Below are 24,699 nucleotides of genomic sequence, written 5' to 3' on the forward strand. Positions count from 1 at the left end.
TCAGCAGGGCAGACTTTATTAGTGATATCAGTACAGCAGAGGTGCCCATGGAGCCAAGGGAAGGGGACCCATGCCGGGACCAGTCCCCTCCTTTGGCCCCTGCAGGACCCTGCGAAGACGGGGCCTGGCCTAGACCAGTTCCTCCCGCTCCAGCGGAAACGTGGAGATGGAGAGCCTGGGGCTGGCCTTGCTTTCTGTTTCTCTTCTAATCAACCCAGTATTGTCACTTCCTTGCAGGATTAGATCTCCCTCCCAGCCCCTAGGCAGGGAACCCCAGCTACTGGGGAGGGGCAGCTCTGGGCGGGGTGCCTGAAGTCTAAGAATAACCTGTAGGGCCCCTCCCTGCCCCGTGCCCTTGAGTTCCCTGGGCCCCAACACAAGCAGGTGGAGGGAGCACTGAGGGCTTCAGGGCGTGTGGGCCCCCAGCCGTTTGGGCTTAAGGGAGCCCCACAGCGACTGAACGCCCCTGCGGACGGTCCACCCTACACGCCGCGCAACAGACTCAGCTGGGGGTGCCGGGAGGCAGGAGGTGGACGCCTGGGAGCGGGCATCCAGACACTTCTGGTAGCGGAGCTGCAGAGAGGCGGGAGGGGCAGTCACGCTCCGGCCTGCCCCGTGTGGGCCGCGTGCCACCGCTCCACCACCCTACCCGCTTACCATACACGCAGCCTGCACGGCCTCTGAGAGGCTGGCAGCATTGGGCTCGCACCAGAACATGTGGCAGCAGAAGGAGGCTGGGCCGGCAGCCATGATGAATGCAAACGTGTGGACATCTCTGCCCACAGCCAGGAAGGACAGGAAACGCACTCGGCACTCCCCCAGCACTGCCTCCGTCTGCGGGGAGGGGAGCCAGTTGGAAAGGAGTAGCCCGCCCCTCTTACACTGGGTGCGTCCGCCTTACTGACGGCCCTTCCCCTCATTCCCGGTCTCCCCTCCGTGGCAAGGCCCCTCCATACCTTCTCCACCCAGGTCTTTACCTGCTGGTGCAAGATGGTGAGGGTGGCAGGGGCCACGCTGACGTGACTTGGGGTCCACTGCTCACGGCTACTGGAGGACAGGACCGATTCCAGGGCCCCATTTATCACATCCACCCCTGAAAGATAAGGATATGAACATGGCACTGCCCGAGGTGGAGAGAGGATACCCCCGCTCTACACTAGACTTTCCAGCTCTGCCCAGTCAAGCCCAGGGCCTTTGCTCCATCCCCACTTCACTAGCCTACAGCCCTGGATGATGCTGTATCCCTTCCTTGGTACTCTCCTGCTTGGCTTCAGTGACTGGCACTTTTCTAGCCTCTTCCACCTTGAATCCTAAGCTTGGTATGCTTCACTGACTCTCTTTCTCCAGCCTCCTAAGCAGACTGACCCCCCAAAGCTCTATCCTCTCCATACCTTGCTCTCCACGTTCCAGTCCTCAAGGCCCAACCTTCATTTTTGTTTTAAAGATTTCCATTTGAGGAATGTTTACTCGTGTCATACCGTGCTAAGTCATTACAGTGCACTATGTCATTTACAGTCTCACAAAAGATCCCTTTATCTTCATTTTATAGATAAGGAAACTGAAGCTGATAGAAATCTGGTAATAAACCTTAGGTCACACTAAGAAATGGGGATCTGAAGGCAAGCAGTCTGATTCCAGAGCCTGGGTTCTTAACCAGGCCTTTCCCCTGCCCCTTGCCTACAGTCCTAGTTTCAGAACCAGAGTGCTGTCAAAATCTTAGCTGTACTCAGTAATTTCTATGATTTGCTCAAAAGCCAAGGAACCCCAGGTTCCTGGCTTTTAGATCAATCAACTTTCCCTTGTAACAATATCTCCTCTACTTCAAACTGCTGTTAAACATTTCCACCCATGCATCCCACTTTTGCTTGTACTCAGCAGAGAACCAAGGCAGGAGCACACTGGCATGGTGGGGCATGGGTTCTGTTTCCTGCACTGCTCGTGAGTTGGCTGTGTCATCTGGGTACCATCGCAGTGAAGAATTTAGAGTGAACGATGCCAGTGCAAAAGCACATACCTCTGTGGTCTGCTCTTGGGCCCTCTTGCCCCTTTCAGTGCCTCTGGGCTCCCACTAGGAGCAGAACACATGGACCCTTTGAGGGCAGAAAACAGATCTTCCTCGAAAGTTCTCCCTCATCTTGGCCTTGCTAGTCTTACCTCTGGCTGGATCAAAGCCAAACTCCTCTCCTAAGCATGAGGTACTCCAAAAACTGGCCTCATCCGATCTGTCAAGCTTCATATTTTACTGCTCCCTGAGCTTCAAATGATTTATGTAGCATTATTAACATCCAATCTTGGCGAATGCCCAGCTAGGCAGATGGGGAATACAAAGTAAGAGAAGTGGATGCCCTTGAGGGACAAACTGTAACTGAGGGAAAAGCCTCTGTCTAGAGGGCCCTTCCCCTCTTGACTGTCTGCGAAGCTCCCAATTCTCATGCTTCAGAGTTCACCCAGGGCCCACCTGGGAGGCCTTCCCTGCTGTAGGGCAGAGAGGGTATTGCTGGGACAACTCTCAGCACATCTTGTAACTGCTGGGAACCCTTTCTCCACACTGGGCTGTGGCCATCTCAAGGACAGAAACCAAGTTTAATTCATGTCTGTGTCCCCAGTCCTAGCACAGGGCTTATCTACTGAAGGAATTCCAGATGCTTGAGCAAGTCACCCTCGAGGCAACATGGGCAAATGCACCCAAACCGGAATAACCAAGCAACCCAGGAACCACAGAAGGGTGACAACACAGGCAGGAGTGGGTGGGTCAGGGCAGCCTGCAGAGGGCTCAGATGTGAATGACATCGATGCGAGTCAGTGGAAAAGCTCAAAGATCATGAGTGTAGACCATACATCAAAGTCAAACTGCTTAATAAGCAGATGGAGCTGTGGAGGTGGCACCTGGCCCCAGGATGGGGAGAAGCAGCATGCAGGCGGGGAAAGCAGTGGAACTAGGTGGCCTGGAAAAAGTCTATTTGGTAACAGCTCAGGACTGAAACCTACACCCTGACCCCAGCCCCAAGCTCCCAATCCCCCTTATCCTTATTTTTTTTCCATCTCGGTTGTAGCCTTCTAACATACTATATAATTTACTTATTTTATCTATCCTGAATAGAATGGCAGCTACTTGAAGGCAGGAATCTTGGTCAGTTTTGCTCATTAACACATACCAAGAACCTAGAGTACTGCCTGGCACAAATCAGGCACTCAGTAGTCATTTGTTGATGAACGAATGATTTATGAGTGAATATTGCAGCTTCAGGAGGGACCAATGTTAAACTCATGGAGGTTAAAAAGGGAGCATAAATAAAGCATGAAGTGGGACTTCCCTGGTGGCGCAGTGGTTAAGAATCCGCCTGCCAAGGCAGAGGACACAGTTCGATCCCTGGTCCGGGAAGATCCCACATGTCGCGGAGCAACTAAGCCCGTGCGCCACAACTACTGAGCCTGCGCTCTAGAGCCCACGAGCCACAACTACTGAGCCCACGCACCCCAACTACTGAAGCCTGTGCGCCTAGAGCCCGTGCTCCACAACGAAGAGTAGACCCCGCTCTCCGCAGCTAGAGAAAGCCCATGCAGCAACGAAGACCCAATGCAGCCAAAAATAAATTTTTTTTTTTTTTTTTTTTTTTTTTTGCTATACGCGGGCCTCTCACTGCTGTGGCCTCTCCCGCCGCGGAGCACAGGCTCCGGACACACAGGCTCCGCGGCCATGGCTCGCGGGCCCAGCCGCTCCGCGGCATGTGGGATCCTCCGGGATCGGGGCACGAACCCGTGTCCCCTGCATCGGCAGGCGGACTCTCAACCACTGCGCCACCAGGGAAGCCCCAAAAATAAATTTTAAAAAATAAATAAATTTAAAAAAAAAAAAACAAAAATAAAGCATGAAGTGAGTTTAGGGACTACTGTGTGAAAGCCATGGCTTCAACAGAGCAGACCCACTGAGCTGATGGACGGCAGAGGGGCCGTCAAGGGCTACAGACAGTTGCTTTAATACGGTGAGAACTTATGTGAGTGGCAGGTGGATAGGAGAGCAGGGTAGTAACTGGAAGAGGGGTGAAGTTGAGGGGGAGGGGGAGGAGGAAACTAGCGCAAAGGTGAAGGGCTCAGCCACGCCTCCTTCCTGCTCCCCCAGCAGGACTTTCTCGCCTGCAGCTTCTCATCTGTGGCAGTGCCACGGAATCCAATCCACTCCTCTCTGCAAATCCAGGCCTTCCTTCAAACCCCTGCTAAATCCCCACCCTCTCTAAGAAGGTTCCCTCACTGAATGTAAGGTGCTGGTCATTAGTCAGCATGGTTTGAGAGGAAGAGCAGAGAACTGAAGATGACCAGGGTTAGAGTCCTTGGTCTACCATCTCCTGGGCTATGTCATCTGAGGCATTCTTTCATTTGTGTGTTTGTTTATCCAATCACCCTACACTGTAGAGTTCTTCCTAAGTGTCTTTTGACGTGACACCCAACCATTGCTTAAAGCCGTCTCTTTTTTTCCCCTCTGACTTCGCTCCTCCACTGTCCATTAAATGTTGGAGGGGCTCACGGCCAGGCCCAGGCTCGTTTGCCTTCTCGCAGTGGCTGCCCACTTTCCGGCCTCGATCTTCTTCACACTCGTGGCTTTGCGGACCTCTCTACCCAGAGACGCCCACATTCGTATCTCCAGCCCAGACCACTCCTCCGTGAATCCAGATGCCAATTTGAGTTTGCCGCTCACCTTCCTGAAGGCATATCAAACTCAGCATGCCTGAAAATTGAACTCAAGTCTCCAAACCAAAATTGGCCTCTTCCAATGCTTACTACCTTCAGAGAATGGCACCACTATCTGGTTAGCTCCAAAAGCCAGGAAGCCAGGGGTCAGCCTTAGCGCCTCTGTCCCTCACCCCGCATCCAACCAATCACCAAGGCCTGCTGACTTTAATTGTCTAATCGTCTCTTGAATCCACACACTCCTCTTCAGCCCCAGCACAGTCCAAGATGTTCTCATTACTGGCCACAACTACTGCAAGATCCTCCTGGGTTCCCGACGTCCCCCTCCACCTGCTGAGCAGCCTTCTCCACTGGTATAGCCCAGGTGAGCGTTACACAACTCAAATGATCACGACTAGTGCGTGCCAGAGAAATCCCCTTATAACTCCCTGCCGCTCTTAGGATGAAGAACAAATCACTAACATGGCCTCTGAGGTCCCGCGGGGTCTGACTGCCCCCGAGCTCCCAGCCTCACCTGGCACGGCTGGCCTTTGAAGTACCAAGGTGCCTCCCATGATGGGTCCTCACACGGTTCACTCTGCCTGGAGTGATCTTTCCCCCTTTACTCCTGTCTCCATTCCACTTGGCCACATTAGATCCCACTCATTTTTTAAATCTCTGTTCAAATGTCACTTTCTCACGTCTTTTTGGACTCCCTAGACTAAATGAGGCTCCTCTGCTACACAGTTTCATAGCATCTTGCTACTTTCTTTCAGCGAATGACTCAACTTGTAGTTTTACATTTATTTGTGTGATTATTTGATTTATTCCTCTTTTTTTCCACTGTAATCTCCTGTAACCTCCATGAAGGCAGGGCTGTGGCCATTGTTCTCCCAGGACCTGGTACATGGTAGGCTTCATAGGTATTTGCTAAGTGAATGAACAAGTGAATAACAGGTACCGTAAAAGCACTAGAAATATAAGAGTGGACCTAATAGTCTCTACCCTCGGTTTCTTTATCTATAAAATGGGTATCATCATAATCCCAACCTCACAGGATCCTCAAGAATTAAATGACATGTAAGGGAGTACTTTACAAACACTAAAGCACATTGACAAACATGCTCACTGCTTCCTCTCTAGATGCTCACAGCCCATACCAAACCCAGCTCCCGGCTGCTCCAGCGTTTCCAGTCATCGAAGACCTGCCTCCCAACCTAACCAAAGCTTTTCTGTGGGATTCAGGAGTGGGTCTCCCTATATGCCTGGTTCACGGGTTCAGTGAGTGAAGGCAGGGTACGGAGTGCAGCTGGGACAGAAGTACAGGAGGTGGGATGCATGTTGAAGGGCAGGGGGACATCAGCAGGGGGAAGGTCTGGTAGAAGGGGCACCGGGAGGCAGAGGGTGGGAGCAGAGTTTTGGGATCAAGGAGGTGGTCCCTGCGTGAAAAAGGACACACATACCAACAGGTTTAGCAACAGGCACATTCCCCAGGTAATAGACTTGGAACTTTTGTACCAACTCATTCTTAGGCGCTGGGAATTCCACTGTGGGGAAGAAAGAAGAGGATCAATCATAGTGGCAGATCTTGCTCACTCCCAGTCCCCACCACCAGGGTATAAGCTGGACATTCACCCAGCCAAGGCCCTACCTCCACCCCCTCCCCCTGCCTCCCTTGAACCAAAGTCCCTCCACTTATTTGACCCAAAGAATTGAGTCTCCATTTTTCTATCACTCTGTCCAGTAGCTCGTGCCTCTTCTTGGGTCACCCCACCTTTGCCAACCAAGCTGAGACAGACCCGGCAGGGCTGTGACACTGACCTTGGAAAGGGACATCCACAAGTTTAGAGTGGTCCAGAGAGAGTCCATTTACCAAGCAGCGGGCATTGCGCCGTTCGGCCATGATCTGCAGAAGGGGAGAGGGGGAGGGGAAGAGCGAGGGAGGGTGCGTTAGGCTTCACAGCCCTGGAGCCCCCCACCCCGACTCAGGGACCCCACCCATATCCTTGTAGAGCAAAGGTGGCAGCTAGTCCAGGGTGCGAAGGGGGCCGTGCCTTAGAGCAGATCTCATGCAGGCTGGTGGCGATGTTCTTGGCAGGTGCCTCACAGCGAAACACGTGGCACTTGAGCATCTGGGTCAGCTTATCGCGAGCCACGTAGGCAAAGTCCCTGTTGAGGGGAGGGGCACCTCAGCATCTCCCAGTGCCTTCCAGTGCTGGGCCCCATTCCACCCCACCCACGCCCTCCCCATCCATCGCAGCTCCTCCAGGGCTTCTGCCCTCGGGATGGGGTCCTGCGGGCGCTGCCTTCTGGCCGGAGGGTAGACAGGCAAGCATGCCAAGGTCGAGGAGAATGGGCGAGCACAGCGGGCAGGGAGGGGCAGGGCAGGACAGGGGAACTCGGGTGCTTCATGGCATCTGGTCCAGGTGTGGGAAGAGGAACGGTCAAGGCAAATTAGGCACAGTACCTCTCTCTGGGTCCGGCAGCACAAGAGAGGCAAAGAGCAGAGTTAGGGAGGAGGGCCCCACTCTGACTGCCCGCCCCCCCAGGATCCCTGGCCCTGCTCCCACCTTCCGCTGTCCCGCCCGACGCCCCACACGCGAATGCTGACGATGGGCTGGGCGTGCAGCAGGGCCTGACTGTGCGGCTCCACCAGCTTTAGCGTCTCATCCTCCAGCTGTAGCAGCAGATCCTTTCCCTGCAGGCCCAGGAAGCAGACGCTCAGCGGTGCCCCAGCTGGGAAGGTGGCTGATCTTTGCCACTTCCAGCTTGAGGGAGGGTGAGCCACAGCTCGAGGGCCCTTGCTTTGGTGTCGGACCAGCCACCCGGCAGCCTCACTCTAGTAAAGGTCACACCTGTCATCTCTAACGAGACTCCTTTTATCATCCCCATCGCCGTTAAACAACCATCTCCCAAGGTCCCAACATGGAGTCACACATCCATCTCACAGGCTGTCACCTGGTGGGTGTGCACCTCCCTCCCCAGCCCTTGGGGCAGCAGCTGGGCTCTCCCAGCTCTCACAGTTCCCTTCATTTCTCCGTTGCCCAGCCACCCTGCCAGCTCAGGCCCTCACCTCCCCCCAGCCCCCAGACATGGGGTCGTGCAGATTGTTTTTGTGGTAGGAGAGCTGACGGATGCAATTGTTGACTGCCACACTGCTGCGGCCAGGGGCCAGCTCCTCCTCCGTCATCTCCACCCAGCCAAGGGAGCGCACGGCGAAACACTGCCAGACACAAAACAGGGGGTGGGAGATAGAGGCTCTGAGCTAAAATCGGAAGAGCTCCTAGCCCAGGACGCAAGGAGGTTTGCTGAGACCAGAGGAGTTCCTGACTCAGAACACGGCGGGTGGGAGGGTATAAGACTAAGAGGCTCTACAAACAGGATATAGTTGCAGGAGGGGTGCTGATCTCAGAGGAGACCCCTGCCAGTCAAGGAAGCATCTGAGCCAAGCCTGGAACGGCCCCCTGCCAGGCCACGGGACTGGTTGAGTTAAAAACTGAAGTGCCTCCCGCTCAGACACAGGGGTCTGTGCTGAGACTTCAAGAGCTCAGGACCTGGCAAGCTGTACTGAGACCAGAGAGGCCCGCAGAACGTGACCCAAGGGGCATTCCTGTACACAGGGGGGCCCAGCGTGGGAACGGGCATTGGTCTTGAACAAACCTTGATCCCTGGGTTGGCATTCCGTGGGGGCAGCTTCTCCTCCTCTTGGGGCAACGGCTCTGGGCTGGAGGCAGATGGTAACACTTGGTACAGGCCCCCAAACGGGGAGCTGTCCCAAGGTCCCTTCCAGACAGACCCATCCCACTGTCAGCCCACTGTGTCATGCCTTCCCACTTACCTGAGGCTCTGAGCTGGGAGAGGCAATGTCCCCTCCTCAGGGTCCTTCAGTCCCAAATCCATCGGGGCCTCCTCACTGGGCTCATCCTTGGGAAGGGGAGAGAGGAATCAGGACCAAAATGATGCCCCTTCTCCAGCTCCTCCATTGTGAAGGAGGTCCCCTCACTCACCTTCCAAAATTCTCCATCCTCGAAGCCTTCTCCATGCGCGAAGCCGGTCCAGGTGAGCTAGGAGGGGTGGGAGCCAGGGGTGGGTGGCTCATCTAGCAACAGCAGCGCCACCCTCCCCCCGGGTCAAAACCATCAGGCCCGCGAGCCTCACCTGGGACTCCTCTCGGGGGCTGCTCCCCTGTGACGGGGAGGCCTGGCCCGGGGGCTCCCACTGAGTGGTCCCTGTTGGGATGTGCCAGTAGTAGGTCCCTGAGGTGTCCTGGACCCTCATCCATCCAGCTGGCAGGTCGGAATCCGTCTCGAAGGCGTTCGGGTTCCAAAAGGAATCTGCCAGGTGGGGGGTCTTGGTGAGGGTCTGCCCACCCAACAAGCATATCGTGGGTGCTATGCCCAGTCCCCTCCCAAGACCCCATGGTGGAGGAAGGGCGGGGGAAGGGCTCCAGCACAAGGCTCCTGCTTCCTCCTAGAGCCTGAAGTCTGGAGTCACAGCATGGGGGGCCCCCAGCATGAGACGTGACTCAGGTCTCCTCCTGGGCTCTGCTCTTGGCTAATATGGCCAAACAGAGGGAAGGAGGGAGGCAGAGAGAAGGGAAGGTTGAGTGACCCCAAATGACCTCCTGTCATACATATCCAGATCCCAGGTGCACACACTTAGCAGCTCCTGCACACACAGGTGCACACAGACATACAACATATACAAGCCCTACTACATACCTGTGCAGCCACCACAAACCCAAGGGTGAGCACACACAGGAGATACCTGCACAGACAGCAGGTATTGCATGTGGGTGCACGCGCATGTGCAGGGGCAGACACACACACACCAACTCCAGCCATCCACTAGTGCGGCCACCATACACAGAGGAGTGCACACATACAGCGATATAGTCCAGCCCCTGCCACATGTGTGTGCAGAGACCACACCCACAATGACCCCCAAAACATGTGTGGGTACCACACAGACAGTGAATACACATTCAGACACACAACATATGTCAACCTCTGCCACATGTGTGCAGATACCGCAGACACCCACAACCTAACCCTTGCCACACACGAATGCAGGCAAACATTTCATGCACATGCACACACACCACGCACCTGTGACATAGCCCCTCCTCCCCCGGCAGAGCCACGCCACTCCAGCCCTGCAGCCCAGCTCAGGCCTCCACCACTTCTGTGCTCCCTGCCAGCCCCGCCCCACATCATACCCAGGACCGTGCTGCCCCTCACCTGGGCTACTGTCCTGCAGGACGATGGCCAGGAAGAAGTCCTGGGAGAACATGGCGCTTGTTCCCAGTCCCTCCTGCCTCCACCCTCCCTCCTCACAGCCCCTCCAGCCCAGCCAGCTGGGCTCACAGCCTGGTGCTGGGCTGCAGAGAAAAGCTCATCCCGCCCCCTTCTCACCAGGGCAGAGCGCCTGCCAGGCAAGATCCTCCCCCGCCTGGAGCTCACTAGGGAGGGGCCAGGACCACCAGGGAAGGGGACCCCATTGGGGTGGGGTAGGGCTCATGAGACCCCAGCCTTCCCTGCTCACATCTCTTCTTTCTAATCCTGCGTCCCCTCCCACCATCCTGAATCTCCATCCCACCCCAAAGCGGTCACCTCAGTGCCACAGTCAAGCCCAGTCTTAAGGACACCAGGAGGCTCAGCCCTTCGGGAATACCCCAGCTACCTGGGGCCCTGCAAAGCCTAGAGCTCTCAGTACAAACAGGGTGTGGCTTCAAGGCTCCCAGGGATCCCTCCCCTGCCCAGAACCTGCCCAGCGGTTCGAGCGGAGAGTGGGCTTCAGGGGCTGGGGCCCAGCAAGCTTGAGGCCGGGCTTGGGGCTTCCCAGCACCAACCCCCCTCACCTGCCAGGGCCCAGCTAGGCTGCAGCGTCTCCTCGGCAACCGCAGCACCAGGACCGGCTGGGAGCGCCCAGACTGCTGACGTGCTTCCCGTTACCAGGGAAACCAGGAATCCTGACTGGTCCAAGAGGCAGCACTGAGGGACAGGCAGTCCCCAGACCCAGGCTGCTGGGCAAACAGGCACGGAGGGCTGGGAGTGGGCGTGGTTACACCAAGGTGGCTGCATACCTGATGTGAGAGTCATTGGGGTGAGGTGCCTCACTGCCCTCAGCTTCCCAATGAGGTGGGCCCACAGAGGAGGGGCTCTTCTTGCCCATCCAGCCTCTAGGTACCCATTACTGCCTCTTTCCCCCCCACTCTCCCCTCCCCTCAGGCCCTAGGGAATTAGAATGCACACTTTTCCCCAGAGACCCTCCATCGTCTTCAGGGCTCTCCCGCCAAACCTTCCAGGAACCCCACACCCAGGGCAGCCGTGCCCCTCAGAGCCACACCTTTCTTCCTGAAGGGTCACAGACCCCTTGAATCTGCGGACCAGTTCACCATCTTCTGACTGAGTCACACACACCAATCCATCTGCCATCCCTGTCAGCCTGCACCTTCCTGCTTCAAAGAGCTTCATCCTTCCGATCTGTCCTGGAGGGGCCGCTCTCCCCCCTTGACCATCTGGGAGGCCCTTCTGGAGCTTGGCACATCTCCCTCCAAGCACAGCCCCACCCCGGCCTTGGCTTCCACAAGCACGCATTTATTCAGGAATGTACACTTTCACTCCTGCACCAATTCATTCCGGCGCTCCTCCACGCACTCAGAGGTTCATGTATCATTCATTCACCCACGCATGCCTCCCAGGCTAAGCCAGATGTAGTCATTTGCTCAGGAATCAGGAACGCTCTCCTTTCCCCACCCCCACGCACGCCCGTAGTCCAGACTACTAGTATCTTCTACCTAGGTCAATGCAGCAGCCTCACGAAGGGTCTCCCTCTTCCTGTTTAGTCTCCTCCAGTCTGAGCTGCATGCTACATCCCAAATGATTGTTCCAAAATGCTAACCTTCCCTCCAGTTGAATACTCGAATTGTTTTCTCCTTGCCCTCAGGATAGAACCCAAATTCCTCTACAAGGTTTGTTTGCTGTTTTGAGCCCCTAATCGCCTGCCTCTCAGCCTTACCTCTGACCACCCTCCATACCTCTGGTCTCTCTCTCCCTGCCTGGGACACGCCCCTTATCCTCCCGGAGCCCAGCCTCCCTCCCCTCAATCTTCACCTGGCACCAGCCACTCCTCCTTCCAGCATCAGTGTAAAGGTCGCTTCTCAAAACTGACCCACCCCCTCTCCCCGACCATGCACACAGGCAGGGTGCGTGATGTCCCTCCTGCACCTCCCCCACCCCATGGCCCAAACTACCTGTTTACTTCTGTCTCCACCCTAGACTGTGAGTGCCGTTGAGGGCAGGAACATCTGTCCCCGGCAGTATGTACTCTTAGCATTTAGGACAAGGCCTGGCACTGAGTATGAACCCAACACAGGTAGGAAAGTTCATTCATTCATCATTCATCATTTGGTCATCATTCGTTCATTCATATACTTATGCATGCAATCAACAACTTTGTGGAGATCCTAGGGTGGGAAGGAGAAAATAATGTTTGCTCAATTCTACCACACCCCTACGGGAGGCCAGACCTCCTCTGTGGCCTTCCTGGTCATAGCAGCACAGTTACAAAAGAGGCAGTGATGCAGCCCCTTCGGCCACCCTCAATTAACACAGCCTCCAGCAGAGCTTGATCCTTGCCCATCCTCTCGCCACACCCGCTCCCTTGCTGAGGTCACTGCCCACACCCAGCATACCCTTCCCAGCTCTTCAGCAGTTCTGTCCTCCCGCTCTCAGAAAGCTCATAGGAGCGGCCACTACAGTGACCATTCAGGGGCCCCAGAGCAGCCAGCCTCTCCATTACTTGGCCCCAGATTCACACCCCCTAAGGCAGAGGTTGCAAATAAGCAACCTGCAGTCTGATGTAAACCTCAGATAGATTTCGTTTGGCCTGCATGGTGCTTTTTTAAAAAACAGACTTGGTTGCTAGCATTTAGAAATTGGGATGTTTCACAGCGATATCTAATTTTCAGTTTCCCTTGAAAAGTTACATGAACTGGCTCCATTGAGACTACATCCCCCCCACCCCATCTAACCCTACAAAAAACAAGCTGGAGTGGAGTAGTAGTTGTTCTCTGCAAAAGGGACCCAGGCGATGACCACTGACTGCCGCTAACATCCCCCTAAAGACAGGCAATCAGACTTTGTCTTTGGTAGAATTACTCAATACCACCTGTGAAGTGTTCTTACAAAAACAAAACACAAAAAAACCCTCAAATCTGAACCTGATCAAGGCTCTAGAATTCACTGCCAATTGACAGGAAATCCAGGGGAAGAGGAACACGTACAATGCCACACAGGGAGGGTCTGCAAATCCAGACCGCGGAAAGCCCCGGGCCAACAACACAGTGGCTTCAATTAAAACAACAACAGCAACAAAACTGCGAGCAAAAATAGAGGTGGAAGAATAATGTATAGATCAAAAGAAACCTTGACATATTGACTATCAAAAGGTCTGTTCCTACTTGGATATTGATGCAATGAATCAAAACTTTTTAAAAAGAGTGGGGAGGGGCTTCCCTGGTGGCGCAGAGGTTGAGAGTCCGCCTGCCGATGCAGGGGACGTGGGTTCGTGCCCTGGTCCGGTAGGATCCCACATGCTGCGGAGTGGCTGGGCCCGTGAGCCATGGCCACTGAGCCTGTGCGTCCAGAGTCTGTGCTCCGCAACGGGAGAGACCACAACAGTGAGAGGCCCGCGTACCGCAAAAAAAGAAAGAAAAAAAAAAAAGAGTGGGGAGGACGTTTATCAGAAAACTGGGAAATGTAAACATTGACCGGATATTCGATGATATTAAGGAATTATTGCTAAATTTCCGTAGGCTTGATATTGATATTGTGGATTTTTTTTCAAAAGAGTTTTATCTTTCAGAAAGGCATGAATGAGTGGGGACTTCCCTGGTGGTCCAGCGGTTAAGATTCCGAGCTTCCACTGCAGGGGCCGTGGGTTCGATCCCTGGTTGGGGAACTAAGATCTTGCATGCCACATGGTGCAGCCAAAAAAAAAACCATGAGTAAACATTTACGGATGTATTTGCTTCAAAATAACCTAGGCTGGGGCCCAGGAGTGGTGGGGGTATAGATGCAGCAAGGTTGGCCATGTGTTGCTAATTGTTGAAACTGGGTCATGGGTAAATCAGGCTCGTTATTCTATTATTTTCGTATATGTCTGAAAATGTCCATAGTAAGTTCTTCGAAAGGGGATGACATGCTGCCCTTGGCTTGTCTGAACTGCATGCTCCCTGCAAAGGTCCCCCAGTTTGGGGTCTGGGTAAGGTGCCTGCTGCCTGGTGTGTGAGGAGTCTTTCCTGACACTAACACCCAGCCCAGGCTTGTGGCTGCAGCCCATTATCTCTGCCCTTTTCTCCTCAGCTGTCTGCATCTCTATGTGACACTAGCAAATGCAGAGACTCAACTTATTTAAACGGGACACATTTAATGGTCAATGCTTGGGAGTCCTCATATCTATCCCCCCCACCCCAACAAAGCATACGTTTCCTCTTCCTTTGTTTCCTCACTTTTAGTCGGTATCTTATTCCTGACTAAACAGTTCTCTTGCCATGTCCAGTGCAGTGCTCTGCACACAGTACCCCATTCTTTCCAAACAGACCTCTGTGGGGAGAAGCTGCCTCTAAAACACAGCCCGGGTGCACCTGAGCTCACCGTGCTGTAGGCATCAGTGACAGCATAAGGGCCCAGAGCTCGGGTCTGCACTTGGACTTGGTTTAGATCTCAGTTCTACTGTGATCTCAGACTGTCTGTGACCCCGGGAAAGGACTAAACCTCTCCAGGCCTCTTTTTTGTCACCTGTAGTATGGGCATCATTATGGTATCTACCTCACGTTATAGGGAGGATTCCGTACGATAATGCTGAGCACAGAGCCAGGACCTGGTAAGTGCCTCATCAACAGACCTAGTCCACCATCCATCAGGAGTGTGGGATGGTTGGGTCTCTCAACTTGTTCAAGCTGAATGTAGAGACCATTTCCTTCAGGAAACCCTGGACGTGGCCTGCTGAGGACTGAGGATGCAGGCTCTGTGACTCACGCCCAGGCTGACCCTCTGTATGGAGAGACCCACCCTCTGCCCTCTTGCCCTCCCACATTCCCCATAGCAAGCTCCAAAAGGTACCTGTGTCCTCCGGGGAGCCATAGGAGGGGCTGCCCTGGGATAAGGTGGCCCAGCTCGAGTCCTCGTCACTGGCTGCGCTGTTCCGCATGCCAAACAGAAGGCTGGCACTCTTGCTGTGCTCTCGGGGGCCGTCTGCAAGGGCCTGGGGACCGGGGGGCACCTCCGCACTCTCCAGGGGCTCTGGCAGCCCTGGGGGAGAAGACAAGTCCTCCTCCTCCTCTTCCTCCTCTTCCTCGTCATCCTCCTCGGCCTCCCCTGCCGCCTTCTCCTCTCCCTCATCTGGGCCCTGCTCTTGGGTGCTGATGATCAGGCCGGGTCCTCGGAGCCCTCTGTTGGCCGCATTGTGGGCGGAGAGCTCCAGCTCAGAATACAGGTGCATCAGGCCTTTGGGGCCCAAGGGTGCCATCTCGGGCTCCTGGCTGGCTTCCTCAGCCAGGGTCAAGGTCACGTTGCGATTCTGGTCACGGTGGGCTGTGGCGGCCCGCCGGAGCTGGTTCTGGCCCTCCTTTAGCCACTTGGCATTGGCGGGGCCTGGCTCGGGCCCACCCCCCTCCCCCATGGCGCTGCGCAGGTCCTTGGGTCCCACGGCCGTGGCCTGCAGCTTGGCGTTGAGCAGTTGGTTGTGGGCAGCGTGCAGGGGCAGGGGCAGGCTCAGGGCGGGGCCTCCGTGGCTGTTGGCATTAATGGCCGACTGGCTCAGGGATGATGGAACAGACATGGCCTTGGCAGATCCTGCAGGCGGGGAGGGGAAACCACGTTGAGCCTCCAGGTCAGGATAGCAGCACGCCTGCTTCTGTCCCAGGCCTGTGCCCTGCACCTCCTCGTCTCCCTGCACTCAGCAGGCCAGCACACACTGCTGTGTCTGCTGAGCTATTTTCCAGGAGAATAACTGGGCTCGACTTCTGTCCGCCATCACCACCACCACCAGCTCAAACCCCACCCCCACTGACCAGGCCCAGGCCCACAGTCCACCCCATCCCCAAATCCCCAGCCCTGAGCTTGCTGGGATAGCACAGCCAGCCCCTGCTTTGCCCTCACTCCCAACTGCAGAGACTCCACACAATGGCTCTCTGTGCATCCCCACCCCCAGCTCATCCAACTGGGGCTTGCTGTGCCAGGGTCACAGATGGTGAGGGACTGGCTCGTGTGTTCGGGACACTGGACACTGCCTGCCCCCTTCCTCCTGCCACACCGCTATGCACAACCCCACCACTGTGAGCTCCCCATGCTCTGTTCCTATCATCATAAATCGCTGGGTCCAATCAGCCCCCAAGCCCACCCCATCCTAGGGACCATGAGGACAAGAGAGAATGAGCATAGACCAAGCCCTCAAGGGCAAGGTCCTGGGAAGGCAGGTCATAAAGGAAGGGCCTTCAGCTCCAATTCGTGGTTCCTTTGACCAGTTGAAGCAACATTTTGGTGACTGTTTCTATATAGTATCTCACCTCGGGTACCAATTCCTCTGCCAGCCCCTATAATGCCCCATGCCTGGGTCACTGCAGGAGTCTTTGATCTGGACCCTCCAGCCCTTCAGGTCTTTGCCCAAATGTCACCTTTTCAGTGAGGCCTTCCCTGAATACCCTTTGTAAATCTGCAGGCCACCGTGGCCCCTCCCAGCAATCCCCAAACTCTCCCCAGCACCCAACACCATCTGACAAGCTAATTTATTATTTACTTTGTTTAATGATTGTCTGCTCATGACTCTAATTTCAGTTCCATGGTGGTGAGGATTTTGTCTTTCTTGTTTTTTTTTTTTTTTCCATGTAGTGTGCCTAGGGCTTAGCACAGTGCTGACACAGAGCAAGAACTCAATAAATATTTGTTGAATCAGTGTATGAATCTGCCCTCCCATCTGCCCCAGGCCCCATTTAGCATCTCCTCTGCCAGTTTCAGAAAACATACTCTGGTCATGTTACTGTGTCTCAACCATTGCTCACCATGCCCCAACCAAACTCCACCCGCCCTTTAGGTGAGGGGTCCTCCTGTCCCACAGCGAAAGCCCACCAGTCCTATCCCCTCGGACCCCTCCTGCATCCTCAGAAGCGCTTCGTGGATCACCTTCTCCTCCGATCAGCCAAGCCCATCACCCTAACGATTGATCTCACCCTCAAAGCCCCATCCCACCCTCCCCATCTCCCTGACCTTCCACTGCTAGGCTTCTCTCCTTCCCTGACCCCCACTGTAATGTGCTCATTCCCTGGACCCTCCCTGGCCACCCCCTCACAGTTTATTCTCCCTGACCAACCATTATCTGACTGTGTCTCCACCTGACCGTCTTAGACACCATCCTCCCCTCCCTGATACCCTCACTCAGAGGTCTCCTCCTACCTGACCTCCCCGCAACATGCAACTCTCCCCTACCGACCGCCCCCCAGGCACATCTTCCCCTCAAACTCCCGCTGCACAGTCCCTTCTCCTCAGTTTCTTACCTGAGCGCTCTCCACCTCCCTGTGTGCCCTGAGTTCTTTCTCTCCTTGAACCCATGGCCCCAGTGCTCTCTGTCTCCACAGCGCAGCTCTCAACCCTGAGCACAGACTGCCCGGAGGTGTTTAGGCTGCCCCGCAAGGCTCTGCCGTCTCTCGGGTGCAGTGCCGGGTCCTGGGGCAGGAGCCGCAGCTCGCCTTTCCATCACTCCTAGCCCCTCAGACCCTAGCACAATGCTATGCACACATCTGTGAAATAAATGTGAGAAGGTCCCTGTCCACGTGTCTGCCTCACATGTAACTACCTGCTGGTCTGCTCGGTATGGATCCACCTCGGCAATGGGAAAGCTCGTGGCCACCAGCATAAATGAGAAAGACAGACAGCTCTGTCTCTACCCAGAACCACAGTAATCGTCCAGAAATGGAAACCAGATCATGTCACTCTCCAGCTCAAAAAATTAGATGGCTCATGACTGACTGCCTTTAGGATAATGTCTGTACTCATTAGCAGATCACCAAGAGCCTCCTTGAGCCAATGCCTGTGACCTCTCGGGCCTCCTCCCCGTCCTGCCTCCTTCCCACCTTACACTCCAGCCACAGGAAGTATGGTGGATTCTAGAACGTGTCACACTCACATGGCCCCGGCTCTTTGTTTACACTGATCCCTTGGCTTGGAATCCCGTCTCCCCTCACGAGGACCTCTGCTCATGTTTCACTACTTGGCTCAGCGGTCAAAGCTCCTAAGCAGTAAGTCTTTTCTGTTCAGTCCCCTATCCCCATCCTCAGGCGCCCATTCCTTCCTTAGCTCACCATACCCAGCACTGCATTCTGTCTGAACATCTGAGACCCTGTCTCATTCAACTTTGCACCCCATTAGCAAAGAGTGTGTGCTGTGCGTCTGCACAGAGTGGGCCCCTGGTCAGGATGGAGGGGTGAGAGGAACAGGAGCTAGGAGGCTGAGAACTAATTGGGAATAGACACTGAGACAGGCTTGTGAGGCCTCATGGCTGGGGATGGGAGTGTCAGGGAGGGTGCTGGAGAATGATGAAGTGTCCCTGACAAGGAAGTAGGATGGGGTCCTGGACAGGTGAGGCCTGAGATCTAGGAAAAAAGGGAGGGAGGGAGTTAGCTTAAACTGATACCCTAGCTCAAAGGCTGTTCCTTTGAGTGGCATCTCCATGAGTTTCAGGAGATGGAAGACCCCATGACTCTGCCACACTCAGAGCATCCTAGGGATGCCAGGCCGTTCTCTGAAGCAGCAGTGTACGGAGCCAGGTTTCTCAGTGCTCAGGCCAGGACCGACCTCCTTCGCATTTGGAAGTATGGTCCGGGAAGGGCACATGCCCCGTGAGGCTGGGACAGTGAAGAACCAGGGTGACTGCAGGGCAGGCCTGCCCATCTGGTCATGGGGACAGAAAGCACTGGGGGAGGGAAGGGGGAAGTTGTGCTGTGTGAAGAGTGCTAAAGCCTGAGCGCCTGGCTCAAAGCAGTGCGGTCTCCTTCACCTCACTTTTTAAGGTCAAAGGATGACCAGCTGCCCAATACCTTCAAGAAGGGGCACAACCTAACCTCTCCCCTCTCACTGGCGCTACCCATACCTGGAGCCTCTCAAAGGATGGAAAGAGCCAAATGGATTCTGGCTCAAGGCAGGGAGCTGGGTGGAGCCCTCAGGGGAGGAGCTAAAAGAGTGGCCACTAAGCCTGAAGGGGCTGATAGGAGACCACACGGGTAGACAGGTGAGGCCTGCTCAAGGTCAATGGTCTTCTAACCTGACCACTTACTATATGCCAGGCACTGTGCTGAGCATGGGGGGAGAGTGATGAATAATAAAGAAATGACTGTTCCCCGAAGGAGCTCACAGTCTAGCAGGGAAACAGTCACTGAACGACTCATTACAATGCAGTGTAATGGCAGTCTCTGTCGCTCTAAGCACTCTCTATTTGTTGAATAAGTGATTGACTATTTTGATGGGGAAAGAACAGGGCACTATAGGAGCCCGAGGCTTACTTTGACCGAGACATTGGCGAAGACCTGCCTGAGACAAGAACACGACTCTCCTTGGACCACCCCCTTCACCATCCCTCCCTCTCAGAGGATGACCCCCAAGCCCCAACGCACTCCCAGTTCACGGAGGAAATGGCAGCCATCAGCCAGAGATGATCAAACCTACAAACTTACATCCTCAAACCTACAAACTTACTGACTCAGCACCTATCCTTTTCTCTCCTTTTTCCTAAAACCAGTTGCTTCGCCTGTCACTTAAATCCTTCCTTTCATGCATTTCCAGGAATTGTATGCCACTGTTAATCCATTTTTTTCTTCTACCTAATCAACCGCTCCTCAGTGGGATCCACTATCTCCCAACTTAAACACAGAATCTTTCTTGACCTGACATTCTTCCAGCGCCACTTGCTACTCTCTTTTCTCCCCCACACCCGCAAACTTCTTGAAAGAGCTGTCTTCACTCATGGTTGCCATATCCTCACCTGGGTCTCGCTCTTCAACTCTTCCCAGTCCTGCTTCCACTCTCAACATGCTTCAGTAACAGCTCCTACCAAGGTCAACATGACCCCTGTCTCATTTAATCCAACAGACACTTGGAGTCCTCATCCTGGTTGTACTCTCAGCAGCATCTGACACCATGGGCCTCTCATCCAGCTTTCATCCATGGCTTCCACACACTACATCTCCTGGTTTTCTTCCTACACTCTAGTTACTGCCTGGTGGTTTCTTACACTCCTTTGCTGGCTCTTCATCCTCTGCCAGCCGTTACACGTTGGAGTTTCTCACAGCTTGTTCTTATGCCCTTTTCTCTTTCTCACCCCATATTCGACACAGCTATTCATTCATGCCCATAGCTTCAGGTGCCCCCTACAAATTGACGCTTTCCAAAAGTACACCTTCATTGCAGACCTCTCATCTGAGCTCCAGACACACATATTCATCTTTCTACTCAACATCTCCACTTGGATGTCTCAAAGGCCTCTCAAACCAACATACCCACTCATGTTTCTCTCTCCCACACCCTAACTGGTTCTTTCAGGATCCTGGCTCATGGAATGACATGACCACCAGTTCTGTTCTGTAAACCAGAAGTAGCAATACCATTCTTGACACCACCTTCTCCCTCACTCCCCACATTCAATCCATCCCCAAGTACTGACGATTTTCTATCCAAGAAAAATTTTTGGACTTGATCGACTCTCTGCATCCACTACCGTCAACAGTCCACACCAAGGACAAAGATTTTAAGACCAAAATTCTTAACATGCCCTAAATTGCCCGGCTCAGCCTTCCTCTCCAGCTTTGGCACTCTGCTGTCCAGCATCACTGGCCTTTGATTCCTCGAAGACATCATGCTCTCTCTTTCCATAAGGTGTCTGCACGTGATTCCCCTTCTGCCTGGACCCTCCTTCCCCTACCCTCTCAGTCTAATTCCTTTGCCTCTTAGGTCAAATGTCATGTTCTCAGAGACGCCTTCCTTGACCCTCTCTCCCTACCTCCTAGTCCAGTTTAGTTGGTGCTCTTGTGTGTTCTCAAGGCACCATTCACCTTTCCCTTCATGGTATTTATTACATTCGTAATTTTATTCTTATCTGATTTTCCCCTTAGACTGTCAGCTCCATGGGGACAAGGACACAGTCTATTTTGCTCATAATTATATATTCAGTGCCTGACAGTATCTGGTATATATTAGGTGCTCAAAGCATACTTGTTGAATGAATAAATGATCAGACAGGTTTTTTTTTTAAGGAAAACACCACGTTAGAGTATTAAGAGGAGGTAGGCAAGAGGGTATGTTATCAGAGCAATCAAGGAAAAAAGGGGGTGTGTGGCCTAGATTAAGTTTGGCAACAGTGGGTGAGATGGAGTGAAATGAATGGATTTGTAAAATACTTAGGTAGTGGATGTAACAGAACTTGGTGACACAAGATGTACAGAGTGAGAGAGAGAGAGATTAATCTAGAATGTTGCCCAGGATTCCAGCTTGGGTAGCTGACTGGAAAGTATCCATTTCTGAGAGTTGAAGGAGGAACAGATTTGAAAGAAGGGGTAGAGAGGAAACATAGGAAAGATAATACAGCTTGGGATCAGTAAGTCTGGAATTCCTGTTGGATTTCCAAGGGGATGTCATGAGGCCAGTTGGATATTGTGTCTGGAGTTCAGGAAAGAGATCTGGGCAAGATGTATAAATCCAAGAATCATATATATACATATATATATATGAAATTTGAAGCCTTGAGAGTGAATAAAGGACCCGAGAAGAAAGTGCAGAATGAGCGAAGATGGCCCAGGAAAGAACCAAGAGCCTCACCAGCATCTAGAGAGAGGGGAAGGAGGTAGCAGATGAGATTGAGAAGGAGCAGACAATGCTGCAGGACAGAAACCAGGAAAATGTTTCAAGGAGAGTTGACACACACTACTAATACTAGAAAATGGAAGGGGGATAATAGGAAAGTGTCCATTGGAGTTGGCCACATGGACATCTCCAGTGACCTTGGCTTGAGCAGTTGCCGTGGGTGCCAGAGACAGAAGACCGAGTGAAGTGAATGAATGGGAAGTGAGGAAATAAAGACATCAAGTGTAGACGAGGTTCTGGCTTTAAGGAGTGGAGAGAGCTGGGACTCTGAGGTACTGGGAAAGCAAGAAACCCCCAGGCAGATTCAATAGGTTCGAAATATCCTCTGAATTGGCAGTGGGAAAACTGCTCCTAATGGGTGCTCCTGCCAGAGTGCTAGGCCTCCTGGCCGAGCGGGGCCACAGCCGGCCCCAGGGCACACCCCTCGGTCGCCGAGGGCAAGAGAATGCAGCTTGACAGATGCCAGGCCTGGGACCCTGCAGGAATCTGTGCAGCCTGTGAGCTTACCTCACCACACGTCCTCTTCCCAGTCCTTGACCTCCCCTCCCCCATCCCCTAGTCCCCATCCCCCATCCCCCATCCCCCCACAGCCCCTCGCTTCTCTTCCCCTGTTTTCGCTCCCTATTCATCCCGGAGGGGCAGGAGGTAAAGGTCGGGGAGGGGACGGTGTGAGGACCGAAGTAGAGTCAGACCTTGTATGGGGGAGAACAGGAGGGTAGTCGGAATACGCGGTGGGAGGGCCGCGCGCGGGGATGGGGCCTGGCGGGGGGACGCGGGCCGCCGCGGAGCTCGGGCTGCGGGGTCCGCCGGCCACTGGAGGCCGGGATCCGACCGCCCGGGCTGGGTCCCGGCACGGGCAGCTCCTACCTGCGCGGGGAGGCCCCAGGCCCAGGTGGCGGAGGTGGCTCAGGCTGCAGGGTTCGGGCTCCGCGGCGGCTTCTCCATCACAACATCCCCCGCCCAGGAGCGCGCGGGCCGCGGGGCCGCGCCCGGAGCAGCGGAGGCGCGCGCGGGGCAGCGGGTGGGGGAGGGGCGCCATCTTGGGCCGGGCGCGGGCCCGGAAGCGGGAGCCCCTCGGGGGCGTCACTGGTGGCAGCGCAGCGGAGGGCCCCTCCCTGCGGGACCCTCGGGCCTCGATGAGTCCAGCGGGCCAAAGCCCCTCGCCGGCCGCCATCCCTGCGCCGAGGTCCCAGGGTTCCAGAGCGCTGCCCCAGCCTCCGCCGACCCGCGCCCAGCCCGGCACCGCCCTCCACCACGAGGCCTTGGACTCACCCTGTGCGGCCCACAGGGCCCTGGCCCCGCACCCCGGCGGGGCGACTCACCGAGGGGTTGGAGCGGGACCGGCTGTGGCAGTGCCCGGGCCGCGGCCGCGCGGGGAGGGGCTCCGAGGAGGCAGCCTGCTCTGCACTTGCGGCAACACTCCGTGACGTCCTGGTGGAGAAGCGATGAGGGCACAGCGTTGGTGATAATAATAGCTCTTATTTAGTGGCCGCTTACACGGTGCCAGGCTCTGTGTTAAACCCGTTATATGCATTCGTCCTCACATCAGCCCTGTGAAGTTGCCACTATGATCATCCTCAGTTTTCAGAGGCAGATGCTGAGGTTCAGAAAGGTAAAGCAACTTGCCTGCAGTTACAGGTAAGTGGGGGAAACAAACTGGAACCCAGATGTTTCTTAACACTGCTGCTGAACATGAAACTGTGACAGCAAGGCCTTGCAGATGTGAAGAACGAATCGCTCCCTGGTGGAAATTCACAGGAGGGAAGGAAGAAGGGGGAATGTGGATGAAAAGTGTGAAGGAAGGAATGATGGGGCCCAATATTGCACAGACTCCCTGGATAGTGAGATAGTTCCCAGTGGTCAGGTTAGCGGCACAGAGGCTTTCAAAGATAGTGAGGGGGAGTATTACCATCCAGAAACCCTCTCCTGGCTCATTCCTCTAAGGCAGACGTTTTAATTTATTGTAACTACTAACTACTGAGCAACTCAAGATGCCCTCAAGGTACCTAAAACTAAAAATGTCCAAATCTAAATTCATTGTCTCATCCCCTTTATTGGCCTTCTTAGAAGTTTCACTGGGGTGAAAAAGAACCCTCCCCAGTGCATGTGTGCACGAACACACACACACACACACACTCTCACACACACACACACACACACACACACACACACGACTGGATGCAGCTCCACTTTATCCATCCCAGTGAGTGGCACCACCATCTACTTCTTGCCTAAGCCAGAAGCCTCAAGATCATCTTTGACTACACTTTCACTTGATTTGAGGTGAATATAAATGGTTTAACTTTTTTTTTTTTTTTTTTTTTTTTTTGCGGTACGCGGGCCTCTCACTGTTGTGGCCTCTCCCGTTGCGGAGCACAGGCTCCGGACGCGCAGGCTCAGCGGCCATGGCTCACGGGCCTAGCCGCTCCGCGGCATATGGGATCTTCCCGGACCGGGGCACGAACCCGTGTCTCCTGCATCGGCAGGCGGACTCTCAACTACTGCGCCACCAGGGAAGCCCTTAACTTTTTGTTACGGAAAATTTCAAATATATATAACATAAGGAGACAGAACAGTATAATGAACCCTCATATCCCCATCATTCAGCTTCAAACATTATCAACTCCTGGACAAGAAGTTACTATGAATTGACAACCTTCTATGATATACGAACCATGTACCAAGTCCCAAGCTAAGTCCTAGGGACCCAAAGATGAATCAGATTTGACTGTCACCCAACCTGGAGGGTATAACATGTGACCTTTGTCCTTGAAAGATGAGTAAGAGTTACCCAGAAGAAGAAAGGTGTCCTCATTCATTTGATCATTCTCTCTCAACAAATCATTATTATGTGGGAGGCACTGTCCTTGGTGCTAGGAACTTGTAAAGAAACAAGATTGAGTCCTTGCCCTCAGGGAGCTTGAATAACAGGGGAAAGAGATATTAAACATATGATTAGAAATGTGATGAGTATTTTGAAGATGTACATGATGCTGTGTGAATGGACTCAATTTGGTCTGGGGAGGTTTGGGAAGGCTTTCATATGGAAGGGCACTTATGTGAAGGGAAGGGGTGAAGAAGAGAAAATGATTCCAAGTCAAAGGGGAAGTACAATAATGGGTGG

General features: G+C 54.1%; 1 protein-coding gene across 5 annotated transcripts; it reads right to left on the reverse strand.

The window, feature by feature from the left end:
- Positions 1-23,030, reverse strand: APBB1 (amyloid beta precursor protein binding family B member 1). Of its 5 annotated transcripts, none has more exons than XM_060105463.1 (14): positions 22,898-23,030; positions 14,793-15,524; positions 8,824-8,999; positions 8,673-8,729; positions 8,504-8,589; positions 8,326-8,389; positions 7,739-7,888; positions 7,236-7,363; positions 6,720-6,834; positions 6,487-6,571; positions 6,129-6,212; positions 978-1,093; positions 658-834; positions 1-573 (listed from the first exon to the last, which is right to left on the reverse strand). In XM_060105463.1, the coding sequence occupies exons 2-14, from the start codon at positions 15,508-15,510 to the stop codon at positions 406-408; spliced, it is 2,124 nt and encodes a 707-aa protein (XP_059961446.1). In that variant the 5' UTR covers positions 15,511-15,524; positions 22,898-23,030; the 3' UTR covers positions 1-405. The 5 variants fall into 5 exon arrangements, with proteins under 5 accessions (XP_059961446.1, XP_059961447.1, XP_059961444.1 ...); XM_060105464.1 differs by having other exon boundaries at positions 22,848-23,030; XM_060105461.1 differs by lacking the exon at positions 22,898-23,030 and adding an exon at positions 22,443-22,574.
- Positions 23,031-24,699: the final 1,669 nt, after the last annotated feature.

Source organism: Mesoplodon densirostris, chromosome 7 (assembly GCF_025265405.1).
Source record: "Mesoplodon densirostris isolate mMesDen1 chromosome 7, mMesDen1 primary haplotype, whole genome shotgun sequence".
Lineage (NCBI taxonomy): Eukaryota > Metazoa > Chordata > Mammalia > Artiodactyla > Ziphiidae > Mesoplodon > Mesoplodon densirostris.

Coding starts and splice junctions, on each gene's coding strand:
- APBB1 (XM_060105463.1), bottom strand. CDS start 15,510: ATGTCTGTTCCATCATCCCTGAGCCAGTCGGCCATTAATGCCAACAGC. Junction 8,730..8,823: donor GCCCCCGAGAGGAGTCCCAG/GTGAGGCTCGCG, acceptor CACCCCTCCTAG/CTCACCTGGACCGGCTTCGC. Junction 7,889..8,325: donor ATGCCAACCCAGGGATCAAG/GTTTGTTCAAGA, acceptor TGTGTCTGGCAG/TGTTTCGCCGTGCGCTCCCT.